Genomic DNA, 22,241 nt, shown 5'->3' with positions numbered 1-22,241 from the left:
TTCATGATAGAAATGAATATGTCATTAAATAAAAATTTCTACTTGGGTATTAGATACCGCCTGTGGTTCTCAAATCTGCAATTTGTTGCAGGGACCAAGGAGAAGTAGGACTCTTGAGGAAGAGGAGGTGATTCTACTGATGGAAATGGAGCAAGAGTTGCTGCTGAAGATGTAGAATCATTTTATTTATATAGGCCTACGGGCAAGACTATTGTTTGAAATAATTGTTATTTTGTTCCCTCGATTGTGAGGAATATTATTCCCATATTAGACTTGGTTGGATTTTCATTTATTATTGAGAATAATGAATGTTCTATTCTTAGAGATAATATTCTTTATGGACGTGGTGCTTTAAATAATGGTCTGTATGTATGTGATATAATTTATTTCAGATTGAACAAACTAATAAAAGAAAAGGGATGATGAAAATCTCACTTTATAGTGGCACTGCAGTCTCCATTTAGTAGACATGGAGAGAGGGCTGCAAATTTGCTAGGAATGGTACACACAGATGTATGTGGACCAATGTCTACGCATGCCATGAGTGGATTTTCATACTTTCATAGATGATAGATCTGGATTCGGATATGTGTTTGATGAAACACAAGTCTGAGGTCTTTGAAAAGTTCAAAGAGTATAAGTATGAAGTGGAGAAACAAACCAAACATAGTATTATAATTCTTCGATTAGATCGAGGTGGTGAATACTTTAATGGAGTGTTTCTAGATTATCTCAAAGTAAATGGTATAGTCTCCCAGTGGACTCCTCCAGATTGGTATCTGAAAGGAGAAATCGAACTTTGTTAGACATAGTTCGGTCCATGATGAGCTATGCAAATCTTCCAGTATTCCTATGGGGTTATGCATTGGAAACCTCAGCATATTTACTGAATATGGTGCCTTCCAAAATCTGTTCCTCACACTTCGTATGAGATATGAAAGAAAGGAAACTGAGTCTTAAACACGTTAAGATTTGGGGATGTCCAGCTTATGTCAAGAAAGTTGACCCAGATAAGCTGGAATATCGATCCGGAAAATGTAGTTTTGTGGGATATCCTAAAGAGACTTTAGGGTATTACTTTTGCACCGATCATCGGGTGTTTGTCTCTAGACATGCTACCTTCTGGGAAAAGGAGTTTATCCTTGAAGGAAATAGTGGGAGCAAAATTGAAGTTGATGAAGTTCAAGAAGCACAAACTACTACAGATCGAGTGGAAACACCTGTTCTGACTGAACAACGTTTTGTGGAACAGCCCATTCATAGGTCAGGGAGAGTGTCTCGCCAACCTGAGAGGTAATATGGCCTTGTCATTGAGAATGACAATGAGTTGTCGATCATTGATGATGACGACCTTATGACCTATAATGAGGCTATGAGTAGTGTTGACTCAGAGAAATGGCATAGTGCCATGAAATTCGGAAAGAAATCTATGTATACGGGATACAAAAGAATGATTAGAGCAGATGGCTAGGTGGAGACCTTTAAGGTCAGGCTTGTGGCAAAAGAATTCAAACAAAGGCAATGGATTGACTTTGATGAAACCTTTTACCTGTAGCCCTGTTAAAATCAGTTCGGATTTTGCTTGCGAATGCTGCTTACTACGACTATGAGATCTGGAAATTAGCCAGATGGTTTTCTTTCCAGGAGAAATGAAAACCTAGTGTGTAAGCTGCTGCGAACCATATGTGGTTTAAAGCAGGCTTCTCGAAAGATGGAACATTCGTTTTGATGAGACAATCAAAGAGTTTGATTTTATCAAAAATGAAGATGAACCATGCGTCTACAAAAGGGTTAGTGGGAGCGCGGTAACATTTTTTGTATTGTATTGAAATAGAGTTGTCACACATAACAACATAGCAGACCCACTCACAAAGCTACTTTATGAAAGTCACTTTGATCATCATAAAGACTAGATTGGTATTAGATACCAGAGTGATTGGCTTTAGTACAAGTGGGAGATTGAAAGGAATATGTCCTAAGTCCAATCATGTATTAGAATTTAGGAATAACTTTTATGAATCTGTTTTAATTTCATTGATATTAATAAAGACTTGTTTTGTTTTTATTACGGGCTTTATCTATTTAAGTGTTTAAATAAGATATACCATAGTTTGGAGTAAAGCTTTTTATGGATTATGATGAGATCATAATAGTGAGACCTAAAAAGAATATAACTCTAAACTTAAATAGTTCCTGGTCATAGGATTACTAACTGGTAATTAATAATCCGCAAAGATCGGTACATCCTATGCTTGCTTCATTATGAAGGATGTCTGTTCTCATAGACATTTGTGCGGTGACACTATAGCTAGTATGTAGGTGCTTATTATAGAATAAGTTCACTGAACATGACTCGCACAGCTGAACAACTGATGGAGTTCACTCACGTGTCAGCAGTTGTTCTCATAGTGATAGTTGTACAAGTATCCTTAGACTTGAGGTCATCATAGTCATCTTGTGTACACTGAACTATGCTTTGGTTTAGTTCTTAGTCTCCAGGGACAATTATTAGGGCTCTTCTGGGTATAGGAATTTGTACACGAAGATAGTGTATGATCAATAAAGGATCTACCCCTTCCAGTGAAGGAAGCGAATGTTCAAGGCTGATCCACTTATGCTAGTTCAGGAATCTCTGGCCAGAGTGAATGAAATTATAAAGGAGTTTCTAATTTGCATAGAACTACGCATAGTAAATGGTAAGCAAGTGATTAAATTAGATATGTTTGACACGAGATCCATGCCTTGTATTTAATCGGGACATTGTAGGGTAGAAGGAGTTTATTGTACGGTAACTATTCACTGACAGGTTCTTGGTATTCTAAGTAGTGAATTCATATTATTCGGATAGTCGCGATATGCTGAGAAGTATCCCTCACGATGTAGAATAAATGTGATTAATTAATCATATTTAATAAATTAGAGAATTTATATAAATAATGATGAAATAGTTTTATTATTATTTATTTCTACTACCGGCTTAATATTGAACCTACAAGGTCACACCATAAAAAGAGAATAATTTAATGGTGGAGGAATTAATTAATAATGGCTAATAATTATTTATTTATGAAATAAATAATTAATTGGCAAATTTAATAATTGATTAAATGAGATTTAATTGATTATAAATTAATTAAGAAAAGTTCTTAATATTATTAATTAAGGATTTAATTTTTGGAAATTAAATTAAGAGAGAGAATTATTTCTAAAGTGTTTAGAAAAAGGATTAATAATTAAAAGGTGTTTTAATTATTAATGAGAATAATAAATGGGATAATAATAATAATATTTTTGGGAAAATTTCAGCTGAAAATTTTGTCTATAAATACACTATTATAGACACTATTTTATTCTAACCCACATCAAACCCGAAAACCCAAAAAGTTTGGAAAACCCAATTCTCTCCACATCCTTCTTCCTCCTTAACATCGTTTTCTTGGTGGATACCGGTGGAGTGTTTCACACTTGAGAAACAACTGCTAAGGATCTCTGATCGTTGTCTCCGAATTATTTTAAAAGGTTAGATTCGATCCCTAGACTTTTTATTCGCGATTTATATGCTTTTATTTGGATTTTGTATGTGTAAAAGTGTTTTGCCATGTCCCGCTGCGTTAAAAATCCAACAGTTCGGATCAGATCAGTTTTAAGGTAAAGTCGAACCAAACCGCGAAGAGCGGTTTTTGAAAATTGTCATCCGCAAACGCATTTGCGGTTGCGGTTAACTGCGTCAATTGCGGTTGCGAATTTGCGATTATTGGGGATCAGTTTACGATTCAATCACTTATTATAAAATATTTAATAATTTACAAAAAAATAAATATGGAACATTAATAAATTTAAGTTTAAGTTAGCTAATAGATTTATATTTAAAAATAGAATACAAATTAATGCTCAGTGCGTAACAAGGATACTAAAAATATAACAAAATACGCACTTTATGCAAAATTAGAAACATAAAAATTAAGTTGCAAATTTTGCATCTTAGTCACTATGGTGAATCTACTTCAGCATGAATAAATTAAAAACTTAAGTATTAACGAACAAAGTCAATTAATTTTAGAATATTAAAGAATGGATTTTATAAATAATATATATATGTTTATTTATTAATTTATATGATATCAAGTATATTTTTGAAAATATATTTTATTGTAAATATATGTCTCGGTTTGCGGTTGCGGTTGCGATTTTGTAATTTTAAAAACTTAAAACCATATCCAAACCGCAAATAAGCGATTGTTAAAATTTAAATCCGCAATCAATCTGCGTTTCGCGATTATCCGTAAAATGCGGTTCGGTTGCGAGCAGTTGAATGCGGTTGAACGGTTCATCTGTACACCCCTATCTCTGGATACGCATGTAGCACATATGTGTCAGGTGGGTATTTGGGTCATTAGTTCTGAATTTAGACATTTTGCGCCATTTGTTTTTTGTGGTGGGAATTAAGGGCCACTACCCTTACATTTTCGGCATGTCTATAATTGGTATCCAGCATTTAGATAGCCGGGGTGCTCGGTGCCGTTATTTGAACCTCGATTTATACGACTAGGGTTTCAGAATATTGGGCTAACAATATTTTTTATATGATAAAGTCAGTTGTGATGATGCTGCTTTGAGGGATATTGATGCAGTTTGGTTCGTTTGAAATGTCATTGATTTCGTTTTTAATTTTAAGAATTTTTAAATTTTATGTATTAATCGATCATGAAATAAATCAACTAATTGTTTTAATATTTTATTTATTTTTCAACCTGATTGTATTAGTAGTTGGGGATTTGTCCCAACTATATTAAGTTCTATTTAATGAAAACTACTTATTTATTTGTAAAAAAGGCTTAAAAGGATTTTAAACTTTCTAAGTTTCATTCAATTTGAAATTCAAACCTTAAAGTTTGTATTTCAGAAAGATAAACTCTTATATATGTATTACTTAGTTGGACATAAAAACTCGATATTTGTACTTAAAAAATAAAACCTTAATCTATCACTTCCATTAGTAAAAATAGGATGATTGTATATTTTTAATTTACAAATTCAATTCATTACATATTTTTATTATTTCATTAGTTAATGTTTATTGTGTTTTAATAATTTATTAAAGTATTTTCATATATTATTAATAATAAATAAATCTTTATTTATTGTCAACTTATTTTGTTTTGAAAAAAAATGAATATAAAGAAAATGGAAATCACAAATATAATAAATTGAATGAAATGATAAATCCAACTTTAATATTTAAATTTCTCAAATTATGATAGCACATCGTGTATAACATAATCTTTTATTATGCAATTTAAACACTAAATTGTGTAAAAAAAATTCGAAATTAGCAACTTTGTTAATGATTATAGTTATAAGTGGAGGTTTTATCTTGTGAAATATAATTTTAAATTTTTATCTAACTATACATGAAGGGTTTTATTTTCAGAAACACCGACATCAAGGTTTGAAAATCAAATTCAAAGAAACTTGAGGGTTAAAAATTCTACCAACAATAAACTAAGGCCTTATTTATATACCTCTTAACATAGCTGAATGAGTTTATCTTAATCGTTAATATGATTAAGATTGTTTGGTTGTAGTATAAATCCTCCTGAAGCGTTCATAATTATCATACTCTTTAAGGGGTCATTTGTTTAATGTGAATACCGAAATCTGAATAATTCAAAAATCTGGATAATTAATAAATCTGAATATGAATGAATAATATCATTTGGCATCTAGTTTTTCTGAACCCCAAAAAATAATGTATAATCAAATTTTATATTATAATAATTTTTTTTTTGAAATTATTAATATTTTATTCCAAAAACAATATTTTACGAATTTTATAATTGCAACTTATATCATAATTATAATTACATAAAAAATTAATTAACAATTAATTACAATAAAAAATCAAAATATTAAATTCAGTAAAGAAAATATTGAGCAAAGAAAATGGTTCACTTGACAAATATAATACTTACAAATAAAATTATATGCATACATTTAAAACAATTTTAAAAATGAAATAATAGAGGATAAAATGATAGATGAGTAGTAAAAGGAATAGTGTATCATGCGTTTAAAATCATTTCATGAATGGTTCATGTAGAATTTTTAGCAGGAATGATTCAGTTTGGAATGGACGATTCATGGGAGAAAAAATTGAAAACAAACAATCTTATCCCATGAATCGGTCAGCTTAGATCTCATTCAGCTCTCTCCAGGGCAAACAAATAGCCCCCAAGGTAGAAAATTTTAGCTGAACCATTCAGAATACGTTACTGATTTCTTTCAGAACATATGTTACTGGTTCACTGTATAATAAATGAAGAGCAATCAGGCGTTTTTATACTTTGTAAACCAAATCTATTTAATTTTGTTTACTTCAAAATTATAATATGTTATTCTATCAATTTTGTTATCATAAAAATATTTATTTAATATGATTTGCAATTCATAATTTTGAAATAACTGTGTTTGACAAATGTGTAATTTTTTTTTTTTTAAAAATCGTACAGATTTTGTATTAATTTATTTACCAAACAATATTATTCAGCCATAATTGAGATTCTTGATTATACACAGAAACGCCAAACAAAAGTACAAAACAGGTTCAAGGTCAGAATGTTGTGTTTGTTAAAATCTATAAATCTTATCTACATTTTAAACAACCGGAAGTGCAACTGCGTCAGCATGTTTCAGACTAGTACTTGTATTTGTATATTGGCATTGCCGCCTTAGATTCCCTTACAACAACTCAACAACTACCATTAGGGAGGGAGGGAGGTAGAGAGAGAGAGCGAGCGAGGGAGAGAGGGGGAGGTGAGAGGGGGAGGGCAGAGAGGGAGAGCGAGAGAGGGGGGGGGGGGGTAGAGAGAGAGAGAGAGAGAATGGACGCCAATTTCTCGTCCATGTACATACATCATCATTTCCTGTCCAATCCGGATAAACCCATACCAAACAGCATCTACTTGAAGCAATTTTCATCTCTAAATCATGGGTTTGCAGTGAAATTTGAGGATTACAATATGAGACACAAGGTGCTCGATAAAATGCCCGACTCACATCATACTTTTGCTTGGAACACTTTAATCCAGACCCATCTTCGCAGCGGCGATTTTGATCGTGCCGTTACTACTTATCACCAAATGTTACTCAAAGGTGTTAGACCTGATAAGCACACCCTCCCTCGAATTCTATCAGTTTCGAGACTTCTTGGTTGCTTACAATTAGGCAAACAGCTACATGGGCAGGCCATAAAAAATGACTTATCTTCCTCTCATTATGTACATTCTGCTCTTTTAGAATTGTATGGAAGACTTGATGGTGCTGAAGCTGCTAAACGGGTGTTTGATAAATCTCTTGTAGTAAAAAGCACGGTGTCTTGGACTCTACTAGCTAAGTTGTATGTAAAGGAGGGTAAACCCAACTTGGCTATTGAATTGTTTAATGAAATGGTGAGGTCTAACACTGAGATTGATTCTTTGTCCCTGGCGACTGCTATTGGTGCCTGTGGTCTATTGAAGTCACTGCAAGAGGGTCGGAATGTTCATCGGATTGCTAAAAGTTGTGAGCTGGAGTTTGATGTTCTGGTAAGCAATTCACTCTTAAAGATGTACATTGATTGCGGGAGTATACGTGAAGCTCGCTTGGTTTTTGATCAGATGAAATCTAGGGATAAAATTTCGTGGACTGCCATGGTTAGCGGTTATGTGCAGAAGGGAGAGTTCAATGAAGGTTTGAAATTGTTTAGGCAGATGAATGCTGAATATTTGAAACCTGATGTTGTCTCTGTCTCAAGTGTCCTTCCAGCTTGTGGAAGGATGCCGGCATATAAGAATGGGAAGGAAATTCATGGCTACTTGTTAAGGAATGGCATTGACATGAATATTAAAGTGCAGAATGCTCTTACAGACATGTATGTAAAGTCGGGACTCATTGATTATGCTTCAGAGATTTATTCACGGATGAGCAAGAAGGATAACATTTCATGGACTGTGATGATATTGGGATACAGTTTACACGGAAAAGGAGAACTTGGAGTTAAATTATTCCAGGAGATAGTGAAAAGCTCAACCAAAGATATTGACTGGATTACACAAAATGCTGTTCTTTATGCTTGTTGTACTGCCATTATGGTTGAAGAGGGTCAATCTGTCTTTAACTGCATAAGGTCACCCAAGGTAGCCACTTGTGCCTTAATGGTTGCTCTTCTTGCTCGTGCTGGATTATTTGATGAGGCAAGGAGTCTTATTGAGGGGAGACAGATTGCACGACAAGCAGAGGTGCTGAGAGCATTCTTAGATGGATGCAGGGTCAACCAAAATATAAGTGCAGGAAAGCGGGTCATTGAGCAGCTATGTGAATTGGAACCTCTTAATGCAGATAACTACGTGTTGCTGTCCAATTTGTATGCTTGTGCTGGAAAACCTGACATGGTAGAGGAACTTAAAGAAACAATCAGAGACATGGCCTTGACTCCAAAGAAAGCTTATAGCTGGATAGAATTCAGAAACAAAGTTCATGTATTTGGAACTGGGGATGTTACTCACCCAAGATCAGAGAAAATTTATTGGGAATTGAAGTGTTTAATGAGCAAAATGGAAGAAGAAGACGGCATAATGCCCAATACTGATTTCAGCTTGCATGATGTTGACGAGGAGAGGGAATGTATTCCAATTGGACACAGTGAATTGCTGGCAATGTCTTTTGGGCTGATCAGCACACAAGCTGGTGAAACAATTCGTGTGACAAAAAATCTTCGTGTTTGTCGCAATTGTCATCAGTTTGCGAAGGTGACCTCAAAAATTTCAGGGAGGGAGATCATTATAAAGGACAATAAATATTTTCACCATTTTAAGGATGGATCATGCTCTTGCCGAGATTTCTAGCTGTTACATGCTTTAATTTGGGTTATGTAATGTGTAGGTCTTAACTGAACCTAATTCTAAAAAATGTTTCAGAGAAACAGGCTACAAATAATGTAGTACAGTTTTGTTCATGTTCAGCAAGAGTTTTATTGACAAAATCATAGATAAATAATTATGGGTATAGATAATGAAAATCCATCCTTGTGGTCTTCTATACATCAATTCTCATGGTTTAGGAAAACACACCTGCTAATCAAAAATCAAGGCAGATATGAAATATGCAAGCCTGAAATGATGTTAAAGTTTATAACCACCACATTCCAGCAATGTTTCTCCCCATTTTGCATTCCTATGTTGAGTAAAATGAATTGGCTCAATCCAATATTTGATTAAAAAAAGCAAGGCCAATGAAATTTACATTATTAAAATCCAGCATTTACTTGTAAATTGTTAATAAATCCAGTAAAATATGAAAATACACTAATGATAACAGCTTTATCAAACATTCTGGACTTGGTCATTATATTCTGATATGTGTTTTACTTTAATTGCAAGACAAATCAAACACTGATCTCAGTTGTACAAAAAAATGATTCCATGACACAGTACTAGCTTCTCAAAAATGGGGACAACTGAACATTCATTACTGCCGCCGGCAAGCAGCGTCGCCACTTGCTTCTATATAACCACTAGCCCTGCATCACTTCTTGTTTAGTACGTCGGCCTCTTGGGTGGGCCCATATCACCATGCTTCTTTGGTGGACCCATATCACCAGGCTCTGATTTGCGCTTGATGCCCAAAAAGTGCTCAACCTAAGAGGGCATGTGTAATATATGTTATTAAATAGTGTACAGCTGAATTGAAATGGAAAAGAACAATACACAGCTTTAACAATGTTATACTAATTAGCAAACATCATGAGCAAAATTATTAGAGATGGCAATAGAATGATGAAATACATACAAATGATGTACGCAGGTAAAAATATATTCAACGCACACTCTCTTTAGTGAAAAGTTAAAACTTCACTCTAAAAGGAGATTATAGCTTTATTAATTTATGCTTGTTTACAGAAGTTGAAAGGCCGGAGAAATTATGCATTGCCATTTATTGACTTCCAGTGTCAAATAACCACCTAAATAATCCATCAAAAAAATTAATTAATTTCCTGAGCCCATAGGGTATAGTTTCCGAGCCCTAATGGCTATTAATTATTAATTAACCAGATAACAATTACATAAAAAGCAGATAAACACCAAACATTATATGACCCGAATAAGAGGCTATTATCTCAGGTTCAGAGAGTGTGGCAATAAACAATATAAACGACTACAGCAAACCTTTCCAGCATAGAAACTAATTTCAGAAAATCTTTAGATACACTTGAAGAAAATAATATAAACCCCGATTAAGTACAAACCTTTCTATCTCCAAGCATGGGTGTCAATCCTCCGGGCAAGTCCTTTTCAACAGTTGCAAAACCACTTCTGGGGTCACTAGTTTGCCTGAAAAACAATTAATTAGATAAAAAATAGTGTAATGAAGTGAAAAATTGATTTAAAACCAAGTCAGCAACCAATTATTTGTAATGTCTACGCACTATCACTTTTTTCATGGCATAAATGGATCAACTCAAGACATGAACAAATTGATCACCTCTACGCATTCATACTAAAACAGATTTCTTACATTATACTGTATGGTACTGACTACTTCAGTAAATATGCCTGGAATGTAACGATAAGTACCTGTCTGCTAAATATGATGCACATTATTTATATCAAGATAATAAGGTACAAAAATAGTCAACTGATTAATCCTACAATTCAATTAGAATAAGTGATAAGACCCTGATTGGAAAATGTAATGAACAACATATACGGCTCGTCCGGACCACTTACACATAAATATATAATATTCAACACAATGATATATAGTTTTAATAAATAAATCAGTGGTATAACAAATATGCTTCCTTAATTGGAGAAATAGATCACTGAGCATGCTGTTTGAGCATGCTGTTGTCTCTGTGGCAAAGTTTTATTTAAAAGAACAGTTGAGTTTAAATTTGAATTTCAAAATTATATTTATTGTTGGTATAAAAATTAAATATATTAACTTATGTATGATTTAACATAGTACAAGTTTACAACCGTAATATATGATTGCCTAATCTACTCTCATGCGTCATTATAGGATAATAAAAACATAATTATATTCTAAAAGACCATAAATACGAACACACGTACATCATTGAGACATTGACACGTTTAAATGTAATTTTTAAAGTGCTTGACTGCATCCTTTTAAATCACCCGGTTTCATAATAATTATAACAAACACATTGGAAGTAATAATTATGAAAATAGAATAATAACAAAGTTGTGACTGGTTTAAAACCTAAATCAGTTCATTATTTAGTTAACTGTTTAAAAAATTTTACTGGTCTGTTTGGTTTTGAACTTCTATTAAAACGATCTAGTAGGTTGGTTTGAAAAAATAGATAACAAGGACCAAACAAAAATCTGTGATCACCCCTCTTGGGATACGTTACCTGGAATTAACTGGAAGTATCCAAAATGGACACATGGTAAGTTATAACTCTGAATTATTCGGAAAATATTTTCATGTAGTGCCGAAAATGAGGGTTGAGTGTCCATACTGAGGTCTAATTTAAATAAAAAAAGAAAGTTATAGAGGTAAATCAAGCACTGTGGGTAAAACATTATTCATATACAGTCTCCGACATGTACTCAACCTAAAATAAGAGAATGAGTCACAGTTCATAAGCGGCATGGCATTCCAGAGTTGATTTTCTTAAGATAAGATTTCAATGTTTTTGAAACTTCTATAACATGAACAGCCTAACAGATGATACTGTATCTCACTCTACCTGAGTGTGTCCACACTCAATATTATTACAGATTGGTAAATTGGAAAAAGGCAATGACGGAAACTTTGGAAGTGCGTAACATAATAGGAATGGTCGTAGCCTTGTAGGAAAAACTTCATATCTGCAGGTTGGACAAGCCTATTGCTTATGTGCATGTCAGGTAAGCATAAAGTAACTTTAGGTGTACTACCAAGTACCACCCAACCTGCCAGCCGATGCCGGGTTATATATTATTTATTCAGGCCATTAACCAGTGCAGACCCGGAGATTTGGGTGAGTATTTATTATGTAAAAAACACTTCCATCAAAAAAATTATTATATACGTAATTTGATTAACAATAATATAATAAAAACATAAGCTTATAATTAAAAATCAAGATATCATTTACAAAGTAGTTATAAATGATAAATAATATAGAAGATACACAGACATAATAAAAAAAATATTCAAATCTGAATAAATTGTGCAAAAAAAAACTTTCTAAATTGAAACCTGCATACATCCCCCCCTCTGTATTAACCACACATCTGACACTCGAATTTTAAATTCTAATGCAATTCCACGACATGTACACCAACCAGGTGATAGATTACACATATATAAACATAGGGAGCAAGTGCTAGATTCATACCCTGGTTTAACATTTCCGCTCAGAACAAGATATGGTGTCTTTAGCTGTGCTTGAGCTTCCCTCATTCTCTCCACAGACAAAGATGGAGTATCTGAATTCTTCATTTTTTTCACCTTAAGTTCCTCTTCGTATTGCCGCATGCGCTTTTCCTGTTTCATCTTTCCAGGGCCTTTCCCATGAAATTTATGGGAAATTAGCCGAAAAGCTTCCTTAGGAGTCAGCTGGTAGAAACAAAGGATTTTATTTGTCACTAATTATAAACAGAGCAGATTATTACTTCTGTAACTAAAAACAATTTCACTTCAAACTTATCAATAATGGAGAATATCTGTAACAATATTCCTACTTGAAAGCAAAAAGTGTTTTCTCAACTCTCAAGATAACAGACTAAAGAAGTAAATTGACCGTTCCAACGTCCTCCTAATTACTTTCACCAAAATCAGGAAGTGCAACATATATACTTCAAAAAGTAAAAATAAATTTTCCCGTTCCAACATCCTCCTAATTACTTTCTGTCAGGAACCAGCCTTATACTGCTGCTTTAATAGTAAATAGAGTAAAACTCTGTTGTTAGTTAGTAAGGGCAACTTTGTCTTTATATAAGTATTACTATTAATGCTGAATTTGTAAGTCTATATAAAGACTGGGGGTATTGTAATTTGGATTATGCTTTATGAAAATCAAATTCATTCCACAAACTTCTTCTTCTCTCTCTCTCTCTCTCTTAATTTCTTTCTCCCCGAGTTTCTACCTTCCTCCTTTCTTCTTCTCTATCTCTGATCTAATCTCCTTCTCAATTCTCTGTTCTTCTATCATATCTAGTTTATATAAACTGTTTACTTGTTTGTTTCAGTTCTGCACTCATAAATCTCAAAAACATTCAAATATGCAAAACTACAAAACTGAGTTCCTGACACTTTCACCAAAATTTAGTAAAAACAAATTTCTAGTAATTTTCCACTTACCAACATCAATAAAAGCCAACACCGATTCAACTCTCTTCTAGTAAGCATTTGTACTACTACAGAGATATTTTCGAATATTTCCAACACAAATGGTTGTCACAAGTATACTATGTACCATGCACATGTAAACAAACTAATTATAGTGATATGAAATTAATGAAAATCCCGACCGTTGTGATGCCAAGTAATTTTTTTCCCAGCAATAAACCATAAATCTCAAATTAATCATAGACAGCATGTCTTCTCAAATTCAAGAAAATTACTGGTGTATTAGTATATCGCCTATTTTACCTTATGACTCCTTCCCTTCTTTATTGTAACTCACAACCCACACTTACCAACCTATACCGTACTAATTTAAATGCTTCACCGGGGTATCCAACTCCTAGTATCCACTTGAGCCTACAGTTACCCAACCCAAGTAACCACATGTTTGGCTAGACCAGCTAACACTGATGGCACCAATGGCGCATTTACTTTCAAAATAGTACATATACGTATAATTTTATATTCATAAAGAAAAATTGGTAAAACAATCATAGCCTTAGAAAGGAGTACTTACAATTCGTCCATACTCATCGGTCCTCTCGATGCGGATTTCTCTTTTACCATCATTATCAGAGATACCAACCAGCTTGCTCTTTTTCTTGTCCATGTTGCGACCACCCCATTCAACACTTTCTTTTAGCGCGCCCCTGTCTTTCAGAAGATTCAACGCTCCTGACAAGCCCTTTCCAACCGCAGCTTCATGAATCGTGTCATCCATTGCTTTGTCCTCCTCCTTTGATGGAATTTCATCTTTATCAATGTCTTGCATCTCTGTCTGACCATCGTCCTCAGCTTTTTTCTCCCCATCAGAGGGTTTCGGTGCCTCATCTTCTTCCATAAAAACATCATCACCCTCAGGTTTGTGAGCTTCTGAAAAACAAAATGTGGGGCATATATTAGATAATGATAATCAATGAAAGTGTAAAATTAGTACTCTTTTGCAAGAGACCAGCACCGCGCTCCAAATTCAATGTAAAAACTGTTCAGAGGAAATAGCCAAACTCTGTAAGTACTAATGCACGCACACAGATGTTAAAGCCTAAAGGTGCAAAAGGACTATATATAAACCTTAAAGATTGGAAGAGCATTAACTAATATTTCGAACATATAAAAAGAAGTTTTGTTTATGAATAAGCTATGCATGCTACACTCTGAAACTAAATTATAGGTTATTGACAATCTACATTCGTATTCCATTTATCTATCAAGATGTTCTTGGATAGTATATCTGTTATACAGTTGTTATAAGTTACTGCAATGGCATTAAGAAAGCCTTCAAATAAATTAAATCTTTTAACAATCGAGGACCACAAAAATAACATATTTCAAACACGTGGAAATAAGTTTTTTTATATAAAAAAGGTACTCATGCTATATCATGAAACTAAATTATAGGTTAATTGGCAACTATTTCCTTGTTCCATTGGACTATCAACCCATTCCTAGATAGCATATCCTGTTATAGAATAATGTGACAGTTAATTGAAAAGCTTATATATAAATTAAACCTTTAAAATTGGAAAACCATTTACATAACATATTTCGAACATATGAAAAGAAGCTTTTTTAATGGGTAAGGTATGCACGCTATACTATGAAACTAAATGATATAAGGTTAATTGGCGATCTATTTTCATTTTTCACATTCCATTAAACCATCAAGACATTCTTAAATGGCATCCGGTTAAAAAAAATTAACGCGAGAGATTTTTGGTAGGAAAAGAGTGGAAATCTAAAATGTATACCTTCACCAAGCTGCAGACCCCAAACAAACTCTTCCATCTCTGTAAAGACAACCTTGTTTTCTTGTGGCTCTCCAGAAAGAGTGTTATCGTTGTCTGCGCCTGAATTCGTTGCTGCAGAAGAAGCAAGAAGTGCAATTGCCTGAGGACCAGAAGGTGCAGCTTCAACTTGCTTTTCCAAAGCTAATTTTCTTGCTCTTTCTAATGATTTGCGGAGGTCGTCATCATCATCACCGAAAACTGCATCTTCATCCTCCTCCACTGGCTGTAAGCTGGTACGTCGTTCCGGACGAAGTGCATTTGATGCTTCTTCTGCTCTAGCATGTGCAGATTGGTATGCGCTGCTTCTCTTGTCAGCCTCAGATTTCTCTTGCTCCTCTCTCAGAGCCTGCCTTTTCCCATTACTTCTTGAACCAAGATCATTAATCCCGAGCCCAGCAGAAACAGCTTCTGCTTCTAAAGCATCTAGATCCAGCTTATCTTTCTTCCTCAATGATTTCTTTTTCTTAGGCTTTTTGAACCGGAGCATCTCTTCATGAGTATAATAATCTGATGATGTTTTTGCAGAAGAATCAAGGTCTTCAAAATGACTTGTTGTTGAAACACCTTCAATTCGTCTCCGAATCTGTAAATTTATAAGGTGCACTTAAATGAAATGCTACTAAACCCATACATAAATTACAAAGCTAAGAATAGAGGTTACCTCGTCAAGTTTCTTTTTTGCTTCTCCACTAAAACGTCCAGCTGCATCCAATGTTACCCCCTAGAGAGAATAAGCAATGTAGTTCATGTCTGAACAAGCACGTACATATTAACAAAAAATAATTCATGCTTCCTTACCTCATCAGCAACTGGATCATCATACTGTGGAAGCATTTTCTTCTCCGTACCCAGGTCGTCACTAAACCTATAAATGCCAGATCATTAGTTAAATTTCTATAGCACATAAAGGCACCAAAAGTAGTAGAAACGTTTATATTACTTATCCTCGTAAGTCCCAGGTTTCCTCTTTGCAGCCTTATAAGCATCATCCCTCTGCTTCTGTTCACCAATTTCCACATTTTCAAGCATATCAACATCTGGTACATACAACTCAATGTTATGACGGAATTAGTTAACACAAAAAAATAAACAAGGCACAGAATGAGACCAAAGAGGTCACCTTCATTAACGTCTCCATTAGCAAGTATGCTCTGATCTTTGAGTGTTAAAACAACTGCCCCACCTTCAATCACTTTATCAAGCCCGTGAAGAACTTTAACGCCCGACAAATCATCTATTTATCGATAACCAAAACACGAGTCAGTTACAATTTATTATTCTTTTGGGACATCCAAATAAACTACGTCTATTGACAACTGATTTTAAAAGGATTCATACGAGAAATATGCTCAGGAGCGGCCTCATCGTCACTGTCACCTTGATTAATATTGTCCTGAGAATCAAGAATCAGATTACAGTGAGCAAAACCTTCCTTTATAAACTACTGTGCACAACAATATATTAGGGGACGGGGGTAGGACCTGCTCTTCGAAGACTCTTGAGAGCTGCAAAGCTCTCTCCTTTTCAGCATTCCTTTTCTCCTCAATCTTGCGGCTCTTGTTAACCCATGATAGTATATCAGAAGAGCCTTCAGACTTTTTCTTTAATCTTTCTTCCTTCATCCTGACGATAGGACAGTTAAAAGATGCTGCTGCATTAAACTAGACGAAGAGCTTACTGTATGACTATGATTCAAAGGAGCAGACTATTTAATAAGGTACATCCAACCCATCAAGAAATGTACTTATCATACTACACTATATTTTAAGTATTATCCATATTCCTTCATATCAGAAAGAGGGTAACTAAAGCTAAAATACTCAAATTATGGTTGCCCACTGGGCCCTTCTTAGTTAAAAAGATAAGGTTCATATTCATCCACAGACCGCACTCATAGAATACCAAGTCTAAGCCGGTGAAATAATCTTCTCCCCAAACCAAAATTCCAGAGAAATTTGACATAAGTTAATTAAGACAAATGTCAATAAAACACTCCCTCCGTCCCACAAAAAACAGCCTGATTTGTATTTGGACTCAAACGAGGAAAAGAAAGAGTTTTGGACTTAAGTGGTATTTATTGTGTTCTAGGAATGTAAATCAGGTATAGGAACTCTCAACACATTATCATCCAGTATGGGTATAAAAGGGTAATACAACTTGTTTTAAAAAAAAACAGAAAAGTGGACAAACAATATAGAAATTCAACAATTAACAATAAAAGGGAGTATTACAGAAGTTGCAGACAAAATCTGGAAGCAACAAGTGCATGAATAAAGACATATACTGACAGTTTGTATCTATCTATCGTAAACATAAAACACCTGAAAACAGAACACTTTGTAAATCTACCAAATACATTACACTAAAAGGTATAGCAGCTGTATTCTTGAATTTAAGGTATTATTGCAATTGGAGTAACACTAGACAATTATTGCAATACTAATGTGTCATGATGTGCAAAGAAAAACATTGAATCTATTTGTTAGAAATATGACATGTAGATTCAAGAACACGGGATAAATTAGCAACTATAAGCAATTTATAACAAAGTGAATATTAAGATATTGCAATTTGTCACATTATTTACATACCTTGAAATGCGCTCTTTAAGATCGGATCCTGCTGTGTGGGAAGCCACTGGTTCATTATCAGCAACTTTATCCAGCTTCAGGTTTCTAGTGTCATCCGCTCTATTCACCTGCTTGGTCGTATCCCTAATGTGTGCATCTTCAGCTTCTGATCTCAATTTGTCATCCATGACAAGATCTCTACTTCTTTCATGCCCCTCATCCCGTTGTTTGCGGTTTGCTTTATCTTTCTCTCTAGATCGCTCTTTATCCATATTTACCTCTCTTTCCTTATCCCTGACTCTATCTTTTCCTTTCTCCCTATCAAGTATCTCTTTCTCTCTGTCCTCCTTGCCTTTATATTTCTCCCTCTCTTTCTCCCTTTCCCGGTCCTTCCCCCTTGTATCTCTATCTTTTTCCTTCTCTTTGTCTTTATCCTTGTCCTTGCTTCTTTCTTTTCCTCTCTCTTTGTCATGTCCTCTTTCGCTATCCTTGAGCGACTCTCTTTCCCTTTCCCGCTCTTTTTCCTTTCCATGATCTTTGCGTTCTCTATCTCTTTCACGATCCCTCTCTCTGTACTTGTCAAAATCACCATCCTTATCCCTGGCTTTCTCTCGCGTCCTGTCTTTGCTGTGTTCATCCCTGCCCTCCTTCCTTCTATCTCTACTCGAAACCCGTTCTTTCTCCAACTCTTTAGAGCGCTCTCGATCTTTACTTCTATGACGACTCTTTTCATCTCTTCTACTGCTCTTACTCACATCCTTACTGCTACGATGCCTGCTCGACTCCCGTGGTACCTCAACACCATCTTCCAAATCATCATTCCCTCCCTCCCATCTCTCTCTAACCGGAGAGTCATCACGATCCATGTCCAGGTGCAAAATGACTACACACCTTACCTAGCACAAAGGATTATCAATCTATATTATACCTGATAAATATAACAGAAAGACAGAATTAGTTCAGTCAACTTACAGGATCTCGAAATCACATACAACAAAAGAAGATAACCAAAACGAGAAATGTCGATTTACATTGAATCAGTGTCAAACAAGTGCCTAACATAACAATCATACATAAACATAAACAAGTATATGAATATAAAAGAGGCATAATTACTTCAATCGACTCGATAAAGTACCTCAATCACATACAACAAGAGAAGATAACCAGAATGTAGAAATTGCAAGGAATCACAAGCAAAAACCCTAAAATAACAATTATATAGCCTAATTGCAACGCGCCGATTACATAAATAATACACATAAGTGTTCTAAAACCCTAAAAAACAGATAGCGATTAATTGAAATAAGCGACAATCGAAATAGCAGCATACCTGGGAGGAGAAGATAATTTGGCACTGTATCTCTTAGGCTTCGTCGTAAAAAACAGTACTAAGCGTTTGATATTTTATATATGGATCGATATATATAAGAAAAAATGGTAAAAATACAACTTTTTTTTAGAGTCATGACAAAAATACCACTTTTCAAGCATATGTTCATAAATAACACTCTAATACGCATTTTTAAGTTGGGTATCACTAATACGCATTTAACAAATAAGTAATGAGTAATTTGTGTAAAAAAATGTTTAAAAAAAATTTAAAAATTATATATAAAGAAGATACGCATTTTTTTTTGCCAAATTTAATGCAGATTTCATTAATGATTTGAAAGAGATTCAATCGGGACAAACCCCCAACTGATCATGCAACCAGGTTGAAAAACAAATAGAGCTAAATAATTAGTCATTTTGTTTCCGGATTGCTTAACAAACTGAATACAAATATTCTGAAAATTAAAAATGAAGGTAATGGTTTCCCGGACAATCCAGCACGCATCTCCCCCAAAAACAGTAGCTCACAATTGACCCTCACATTAATTCGATTGATATTGCAATGTTCAGAGGACTCAGTTGCAACAACGGAGTTTAGAGGCCTCATATTATGAACAAATATTTTTCGTGAGAGATGAGCACATGTTATTTTCATCACCGTTCCAAACGCACCCCGGCTATCTACCTGCCGGACACCAGCTATAGACCTGCCGAAAGTGTTGTTGATGCGAGATATCCAGATCTCCCAATACACCATCCAATTCATTTTCAACACAACCACCACATCGCACAAAGCGAGACACATCGCATAAAGCGAGACAATCAAACACACAAATAATAACTTAAACAAAACAATACAAAAAAACCCAAAATTCAAAAATCTCGGAATAACACCAAATTGTAATATGTTGTTAGACCAGAGATTTTGAATCCAAAAACTGATTTTTATTATAAAATCCAAGCTCTTAACTTAGTAGATCTGAAAACTAAAGTGAAAAACTGTAATGGATTTTTCGAGTTTTGTAAAACAAATCTCGATTTTATTAAAGAAAAAGTGAATAAAAGAAGAAGTTGAAGATGAATATGGAGATAGAGATGGGTAGAAAGGGGAAAAAGAAGGTAGGGCGGCTAGGGTTAGGTGAAGCTAGGGCGGCCGACTTTCATGCGAGAGAGAAATTTTTTTAGAACTAAACTTTTGAGAGTATAGCATGAAGATACGCATTTTGGAAATGTTGGTGATACGCATTTCAGAAATGCGTGTCTTTTGTTTTGTTTTTTTTTTTTACCTAATACCTATTTCTCAAATGCGTATTAAAATTACCCATTTTACAAATGTGTATTAAATGGGTATTTTTGGCCATATACTTGAAAAAGTGGTATTCTTGTCACAGACTCTAAAAAATGTGGTATTTTTGGCTATTGCCCTATATAACAGGGCCTTTACTTCTGTTCGACGCTGCGCGAGAGCTTTTGGCCCGACCTTTTGGCTAAACTTTCTTGTGTTATTTACTATTATTTTGTTTTTAATTTAAATTTAAATTGACTCAATTGCGGTCTAATGGCCTAAGTTTTAATTTTTTGACAACAAAATCACCTATATATAATAATTGGCTATGTATGACCGAGATATATATTCTTTAGTGTACGATTGTAATTTCTCAAATAAACCGTCTCATTTTATGTGGCCTACTTTTCTATCTGAAATGTCTCGAAAAGAATAAAAATTATTTATCAAACTCAACTTTAATATATAAAACGTACTTCAAATATAGTTTAAAAGTATACATTATCCGGAATAATTATTGATTCAAAGTATTACACGTGCATTAAAACTAAAGCAAGTAAAAACACACAAACAAAAGTCATCGTGATTTAATAACAAAACCATACGAACACGTAAACTTACTTAAAGTTGATTGTCCATATTTTTACATTATTTTTAAGAAGACATAAATAATACTTACATTAAAAGTCATGTTTTAGCAAGAGTTATGTACCCAGACTATTGAATATATTAGGTTTGTAAAATTGTAATAACTTGTTCACATAATGACATTACAATTAATGATCATATGAAAATTATCCACGCTAAGTTAGTTGACCTTTATTTGAGGCACTTAATGAGTGTTTAAATCATTAATGCAGGTTGCAGTGAATCATTCATTATCAGGAGGATCTTTTTTATAATGCAGATTACAGTGATAAAATTACATTATTACGACAATGTGGAAATTATACAATGAGGGCCTTCATTACAGTATTTAGTAATTTATCCATATCTTTTGAAGGTTCTTGGTGTGGATCCTAAAATACTTAAAATACCAAGACCCAGTACATTAAGATTCGGGCTATCTGATGGTTGACAAACCAACTTAATATCAAACTCATCTTACTCTGTCGTGCGTAAAATTGATCATCGTTAATTCTTAAATGAGGCATAATGTTACTTTGTTGGATATATATAATTGGTAAGACTTGTTAGAGCAGACATGATTTATAAATATTTTTGATAATCGATGTGCACGCCTTCGTTTATAATTAATCGGCTGTAGTACCTCTTCGAGTTGTATCATTGTGCACAAACGAGTCTCATCATTTTCATGGATCTTATTTGAACAAACATTTAGAGTTTATCGATTTTGACACAAAAATGTACCATATCAATATTTAGAAAATAAAGAAGTGTAATATTCAGAGAGAATTAAAGTTTTATAACCAGGTTACCATTTATCACGTGCATGCTTTGTTGATGATATATTATGAGATAATATTAAATTCAACACCACCACGAACTTTCATTAATCATTAGCAAATCTTTTATTTGTGAACAATAAGAGTCATTACAACCTAGTAAACTTGATTATCTATCATAGCCAAGCACATTCATTGACTTATCATTAATTTGATTAATTATAAATAAATTAATCACTCAAACATTCATTCAAGAGCAATTTATGCAGTGATAATGAGTGCTAATATATACCGATAATAACAATGTAAAAACAATTAACTAGAATAAAATAAATTGAAATAAGAAGTACTGCACATGGGTTGTGTAAATCGTTTAAACTGATCCAACTCAACCTTTTTTAATTAAAAAAGCCCAGCTCAAAATATACTAAATAATATATGATTGTTACTTATTTAACCC

At 34.0% G+C, this 22,241-nt stretch overlaps 2 protein-coding genes across 4 annotated transcripts; one reads left to right on the top strand and one right to left on the bottom strand.

Moving 5' to 3' along the window:
• Window positions 1-6,858: 6,858 nt before the first annotated feature.
• Window positions 6,859-9,044, top strand: LOC141690126 (pentatricopeptide repeat-containing protein DOT4, chloroplastic-like). Its single transcript, XM_074494777.1, has one exon. The coding sequence runs from the start codon at window positions 6,882-6,884 to the stop codon at window positions 8,880-8,882; it is 2,001 nt and encodes a 666-aa protein (XP_074350878.1). The 5' UTR covers window positions 6,859-6,881; the 3' UTR covers window positions 8,883-9,044.
• A 252-nt stretch (window positions 9,045-9,296) lies between these two features.
• On the bottom strand, window positions 9,297-19,194 carry LOC141690125 (SART-1 family protein DOT2). Of its 3 annotated transcripts, none has more exons than XM_074494774.1 (13): window positions 19,089-19,194; window positions 17,777-18,683; window positions 16,667-16,808; window positions 16,524-16,578; window positions 16,306-16,419; window positions 16,126-16,222; window positions 15,984-16,050; window positions 15,847-15,906; window positions 15,147-15,768; window positions 13,916-14,271; window positions 12,389-12,609; window positions 10,283-10,367; window positions 9,297-9,674 (listed from the first exon to the last, which is right to left on the bottom strand). In XM_074494774.1, exons 2-13 carry the CDS (start codon window positions 18,619-18,621, stop codon window positions 9,573-9,575), a joined length of 2,766 nt encoding a protein of 921 aa, XP_074350875.1. In that variant the 5' UTR covers window positions 18,622-18,683; window positions 19,089-19,194; the 3' UTR covers window positions 9,297-9,572. The 3 variants fall into 3 exon arrangements, with proteins under 3 accessions (XP_074350875.1, XP_074350876.1, XP_074350877.1); XM_074494775.1 differs by having other exon boundaries at window positions 17,777-18,651; window positions 19,089-19,186; XM_074494776.1 differs by having other exon boundaries at window positions 17,777-18,646; window positions 19,089-19,177.
• Window positions 19,195-22,241: the final 3,047 nt, after the last annotated feature.

This window comes from Apium graveolens, chromosome 10 (genome assembly GCF_009905375.1).
Source record: "Apium graveolens cultivar Ventura chromosome 10, ASM990537v1, whole genome shotgun sequence".
NCBI lineage: Eukaryota > Viridiplantae > Streptophyta > Magnoliopsida > Apiales > Apiaceae > Apium > Apium graveolens.
Note: the sequence above shows the minus strand (reverse complement) of the source record. Positions and strands in the feature narration are given on the sequence as shown.